General features: G+C 38.7%; 1 protein-coding gene across 1 annotated transcript; it reads right to left on the bottom strand.

Annotated features, from left to right (window-relative positions):
- Window positions 1-329: 329 nt before the first annotated feature.
- On the bottom strand, window positions 330-6,209 carry LOC124133662. Its single transcript, XM_046498121.2, has 2 exons — window positions 6,107-6,209; window positions 330-3,445 (listed from the first exon to the last, which is right to left on the bottom strand). The coding sequence occupies exon 2, from the start codon at window positions 3,418-3,420 to the stop codon at window positions 1,999-2,001; it is 1,422 nt and encodes a 473-aa protein (XP_046354077.2). The 5' UTR covers window positions 3,421-3,445; window positions 6,107-6,209; the 3' UTR covers window positions 330-1,998.
- Between the last annotated feature and the right edge of the window lie 241 nt (window positions 6,210-6,450).

Below are 6,450 nucleotides of genomic sequence, written 5' to 3'. Positions count from 1 at the left end.
GATGGTCTTAACTTCGTTCGAGTAATATTATCAGAATAGTTTCAACTAAATTTCTAAAGAAATACTCAACATTTTCCAAATTAACATCAACATAAAAAAAGCAATCAACATTAAGCCTGTAAGCAATGTAAAATGTTGTAAATATGGGTACCGTATTCGACTTAATAAGTGCCCAGGGCGCTCTCAAAAATAGAAATAGGGGGAGTTGAAAGATGACTTTCGTGGTTTATGCTGACAGCCTGAAATGTTTATGTACGGCAGATATATTTTTATAGAATTAATTGCCCATAATTAACACACCAGGGCATATTATACACAAATAGATAAGACTTGAGTACATTGATCAATCGGACGGGATGCTAATTGGGATTGTTCACTAGCCAATATATTAGCAAATACCGCCGTGGGCGCTTATTACATCGAATACAGTAAGTGACACGAACCCCATTGTAAATGTGTAAAATAAATGCACTGCAAACCCTCCAGTAAACGTGGTGAAGATACATCATCGTGTACAAGATGTGAGACTAACTGGGATTATTTCCCAAATGAGTACAAACGACAAAGGCCATTCACGATTACATACTTACATCTTGTTACATCAAAAGAGAAATCCTACCCAACATCACATCTACCTTCTGTACTGCTTTATTTATAGTATTACCTTATTCATCGTACTAAGCGCCTTGCTCCATAAGTGTCAACTTCTAGACCAGTCTGCAAGTAATCTTTAGAAACTCTCCTGTAAGACCAAACACTTATATGACGGTCCATATTTTCTTGTGTAAATGACAGATTTGTTACAGTGCCAGCAGTACAGAATGGGTACATAACATTTTGGTTTCATCGACGTCTGTTCTTTAGCTCAATCTCTAAAAACAAATTTCACTTGAGTATGGTTTTAATCAGCACCCAATTTGGCCAAGGGCATTTTTACAGCAACTACAGCATTATACTGTAGGGATGTTCACTGGTGTTGGCAATATGTTATAAAAACATGATCTATCATCACATGGAGATAAAAAAAACTTTCTAATAATTTATCCTGTTTAAATCTTAAACATTGAAATGAAACATTGAAAACAACAAGAAGTGTTCATGACTGGAGCGTTTCTCATACAACTTTCTATTTAAAATGAGGTTGAAAATAAGTCATGATGATTTTTCCCCATCCAGATCTACTGACTAACAAATTGATAATCATAACATCAATATAATAACCTCTGAACACATTTGTAAATAATACTGACATGCATATTTGATGTAATCTCATAATTCTTTGGTCACCTCCAAATTCAAAATCTCCACAGCAAATCTATACTCAATGTCATTACTGAGGGGACAATAAGAGATAAAATTATTTCAAAAACATATTTTCAACTTCTGACAGTACAGTTCAGTTTTATCTGGAATGAACCATTTTATACCCACATTGACTGTTACTTGTCATGCATTGCACTGCATGGGTTAAACCACTGGTTGAGTTAAGCCATGTGTTTTGGGTAGCTTTTTCCATCACCTTCAATATTGCGCTTTTATATTCTTTATAACAGTCGTCTATTTTAACAGTTTCAAAAAAGCATCCGATCAGTGTGACAAAGGCAAAAAAACCATGTTCTTCAATGGTTAACCACATTGTCAACATACTCAGACCAATTGGTGCTTGTTGGCATTCACCCTAGTTTGCCCTCCAAAAAGTTAAATACTACATCACTTAAATGTTCTTCAGACAACAAAGCCATTTGTTTATCTAATTTCAGATTTGTTGTCAATTGGTTTTGTGAACCAACTAACAAACAAATAGAAGGGCTCAAACAGCATGACGGACAAGACTGTTTCATAAACACTCAAAAAATGGTTACATATTCAGATATTGTTTTGAAGAACAAAAAAATCTGAAATGTCTTTGTTATTTTTCTCACCTACAGGAAATAGGATTACAAACAAAATTTGTAAACCAAGACACTAAAAGCGTTTGTGGCCTATGGACAGTCAAGTTTATACTGGCTTCCACTTGTACCCCATCACTCCTGAAACCACAGAACTCATTTGTTCAATTGTCTCTTCCCTGTTGTCGTCATGGCGATGGAATCTATGCAGCCCTACCAGTATATACTCTCCAGCTTCGTTCCTCCTGATGGCCTCATCAGCATCCACATCATCCCCATCTTCATCATCAAACGTGTCCAGTTTCTTTTCCACAAACTCCAGCTTTGACCACTGTCCAGATTTCTGTGTCGCCATGGTAACAACTGTGGAACACTTGATGCTCCCATGGAACACCAGAGTCCTCAGACCAGAACACTTGGACACCAGGTATCTAAGTTCAATGTCTACATCAGAGGTGTCGGCATAACAGATGAAGTCTTTGAGAGACGACATAAACTTGTCTGTGATGGAGCCAATAATCTGCCCATTGCATCTGGAGTATGGGAGAAAGGTGATAGACTTGAGCGGCACATCAGGACACAGGAGGAGAGAGAGTTCCGGGTTCGGAACCTGGGACATCACGGAACACTCCACCTCCAGTTCCGGACTTGCCAGCACCAATGTCTTCCAGATATCTGATGATATGTCTGGAATCTGAAAGGCTTGGTTGAAGGCCGAATATGTGACATATATCTGTAGCAACTTGAGCCTGCATCTGTCTGGAGAAGACAGCATGGTGAGAATGTCCTCGTTCAACATGGGAGATCTCACAGCAAGGTGAGACAGCTTTTTCAAATCTGGTAGAAATGTCATCAGAAATCGGGGTGATGGTAAAAGAGGCTCTCGCTCAGACCATGCACTGTCGTCTCTCCAAAATAAACTCAAGGATTCTAGATCCTTGAGTTTTTCATTCTTGACAATGGCGTTGAAAATATTGAGGCTATTTTGAGTGAATAACGCTGGATACATTGGCCATGATCTGATATTCAATTGTTTCAATCTAAAAGCATTATTGATAAAATTTATGAAAATTTGTATATCTGACTTAAATGGTGGAAATCCACTTATATCAAACTGGGTGATCAATTTCCCGGCCTCAAGGGTCAGACTCTCCAGACGACAGACTTCGCTAAGTTTTGTCAAAATTAAACGACTGTCATCATCAAAAGTGCTCACATGACCAAATATTTTGATGGTGAGCTTCTGAAACAGATGGCCAAACTTGTCAATCATCTGGACCAGTCTGTTTGGAATATAAGTGTTACTGAGTGAGAAGTTTGTTGACCCTCCCGTCAAGTTGACCTTGACATTGCTCCACAAGGAGGGGTGATAGAAGTGTTGGTACAATGCCTGACAGGTGATGGACAAGCTGTATCTGTCCTTCAGTTGTAGATACTGCATAATCTGAACCCATGCCACCTCTGGAAGCAGACCAAAGTCGTAATTCTCTCGTCCTGCATCCACAGGAATCTCACCTTCGGCAACCTCCATGGCTTTGCCCAGTCTTGGTTCAGTACTAGAAAACAGAAAGAAAATTCTAAGCAATACAAATATACTACCATATTTTCTTGAGTATAGTGCGCACTTTCTTTCCCGAAAACACAGCTGTGAATAAGGGGGGGTGCATTATACACGCCATGATGAGTTTTGAGTTTTTTACCCCCAATGCAAAGACCTTACTGAGAGCACATAACACTGGAAATACCATGTCAACAAATCCCTACTGAAGTAGGCAAATTAATCGTGTAATTACACTGTCTAGCTATAACAAGTGTTCATTGTATATCCGGACTTATGTTTGTAACTTATTTCATTAATTTTATTCACATTTTATGCATAACATTTGCGCTTTTGGTTCCGGCGCCAGCACTGGACAGTCTAAGTGATACAAACGGTCAATTTTTTATGTCAAATGTTCGCACATTCTGAATCCTACGCAGACCTCAAGGTTAATATTTTCCTTGGGATACACCGGGTCACATTGTTATTTTCCAAGCTAAAACAATGTTTAAGACACAAACAAAATTTCACAAGGAGTAATCATTTAAATATTTAAACAATGTAGATCCAGTTTCACAGTCAAGATAAAAATCCCAAAGAGTAGAAACTGGTCGATATTTGAAATAGTTTTGATAGGTTTTGTATTGCATCAGACACATGGGTTCCTCGTCTAACCAGTGTATCATATCTCAATTCTGTTGCGATAAATACCCTACGCCCTTTCACTACCATAGGATAAATTTAGAAATGATGTCAGTCACTGGTCACAAAGGTGACTTCATGAAAGTGAGAGATTGAGTGAGTGCATTCAGTCTAAACGCACTTTGAACAGTATCTCAGTTATTTCACAGTGTGTCAGCTTCATGTTGGAGGAAAGCTTGAAATGAATCACGTCTTAGACGTTTATCACAAGCACAGGAATGGTGCTGACAAACCTACAAACATAATCAGGTCAAATCCGGGATACTAACCCACGATCATAGGCTCCTGGAATACCTAAGGGACAAAACTCTGCACCACAAATTGCAACTACTGATAGATGAGTTGGTCACCTGTGCCCCTACTTCATGATAATCATTGAAATGTAGAGGTTGGTTGCACTGCAACCAGATATGGCCACCTAACCCAGGGCTCTTCAGATTCAATATTACAAGTACCGTATTCGACGTAATAAGCGCCCAGGGCGCTCTCAAAATAAGAAATAGGGGGGCTCTTATTAGAATATTATTTTGGTATAAAAATAAACAGAGTTGAAAGATAAATTTCGTTGTTTATGCTGTCAGCCTGAAATGTTTATGTATGACAGATATATTTTTCAAAATTAAATGCCATAATTAAGGGTGCATAACACACAAGTGCGTATTATACGCGAATAAATAAGTCTTGTGTACATTCATCAATCGGAAGGGGTGCTAATTGGGATTGTTCACTAGCCAATATCTTAGCAAATGTCGCCGTGGGCGCTTATTAGAGCGGGGCGCTTATTACGTCGAATACGGTATTATTAATTAATTTTACTGGTTCAATACAATTTTCCTTTTTGGAGCCCTATGTACAGCTGTGCATGCCTATATATGTTTTCATTATCATGATTGTCATTAAAACCAAAATGTCTAGGATATTACTTTTTCCGTTTTTAATGCATGGGTACCCGGTAGGATGTGGTGGTAACGTGACTGTCACCTTTCTAGAGCCTGAAGGCAGCTTTGGTTGTATCAAGGACACGTAAGGTCCATGGCTGTATACTCAGCAGGGAGCTGAGACTGAAATGGAGTGCACATGCACTGATCCACTGACCGGGGTACTAATAATGTACGTAGTGCCAAGAGCATTTACTTAATTGTGAGTGGGGGGCGGTTGGGTAGCCTAGTGGTTAAAGCGTTCGCTCGTAACGCCGAAGACCCAGGTTCGATTCCCGACATGGGTACAATGTGTGAAGCTCATTTCTGGTGTCCTCCGCCGTGATATTGCTGGAATATTGCTAAAAGCAGCGTAAAATCAAAACTCACTCACTCACTACTTGTGAGTGGAATTTGGGGCACTGTAAATATGGGCTTATCAATATCTAGGGTTGGCTAAAAAGATTGATAATCTGAATGATCGTCGATGAGAAGAACTATTAACTATTATCTATATTGTTGTCATTGATAATAACATATACATAAATTATTGTGATGAAATAGATTTAGATTTACTGGTCATGCATACACTGAAGTTGATTGAAGTTTTATAACTTTATGCAAACATATAAAGTTAGTAGGAATGTGTACATAGTCAGAAAGATATGTGAACACTTGTCACTTATAGTGTAACCATAGAGTTCTAGCAACAATATAATCACGTGACTAACCACCGGTCCGCGATGTCCTATGGGTACCCGGGTCCTACTCAGTTCCCATCCGACCCGAGTACCCGAGTTACCCGTCCCAGCCCTTATACTCTATCGACACAACATAAACACAAACTATGACAATGTACAACAGTTTGTCGGTTAAATGACTCAACCACCGAAAATAACTTTCAAGTTTTAAAAGATAAATACATAATGCATCACCATTCAAGATAATGAAACTACGATACTAAGAAACCCTACTTCCGGGATACTGCGTATATAAGTGGAACAAAGTAAAGTTGAAAAAGATTTTCTGTTGATTTTAAACACATCTGATAAACATACCTTATAACATTGTCACCTGAAACCGAGGCAACGCCTCACACACATCTGAGGTTTGTCCGTATCTAAACCAACCAAGTAAATTCCGGACACGGGAATCTCCCTATGTCATTTCTAAAAATAGACCAAATGCGGATGCGTTCGTGCGATTTTTCGTGTTCTGGAAACACAGGTTGAGCAGGGAATCGTAACCACGCGGAGCCCACTGTGGCCTATTTGAATCTGTTTCGAACACAAAAATTATAGAAGTCGACTGTTTGTGGCAGTTTATGCATCAAATCCTCAAAAACAAATTATTCGTTGTTAGTTTTGTTTTTGTTTTAGGTCAAAGAAAATATCATCAAAAC

The sequence above is a fragment of the Haliotis rufescens genome, unplaced genomic scaffold (genome assembly GCF_023055435.1).
Source record: "Haliotis rufescens isolate VD_foot unplaced genomic scaffold, xgHalRufe1.0.p SCAF_7, whole genome shotgun sequence".
NCBI lineage: Eukaryota > Metazoa > Mollusca > Gastropoda > Lepetellida > Haliotidae > Haliotis > Haliotis rufescens.
Note: the sequence above shows the minus strand (reverse complement) of the source record. Positions and strands in the feature narration are given on the sequence as shown.

Coding starts and splice junctions, on each gene's coding strand:
- LOC124133662 (XM_046498121.2), bottom strand. CDS start 3,420: ATGGAGGTTGCCGAAGGTGAGATTCCTGTGGATGCAGGACGAGAGAAT.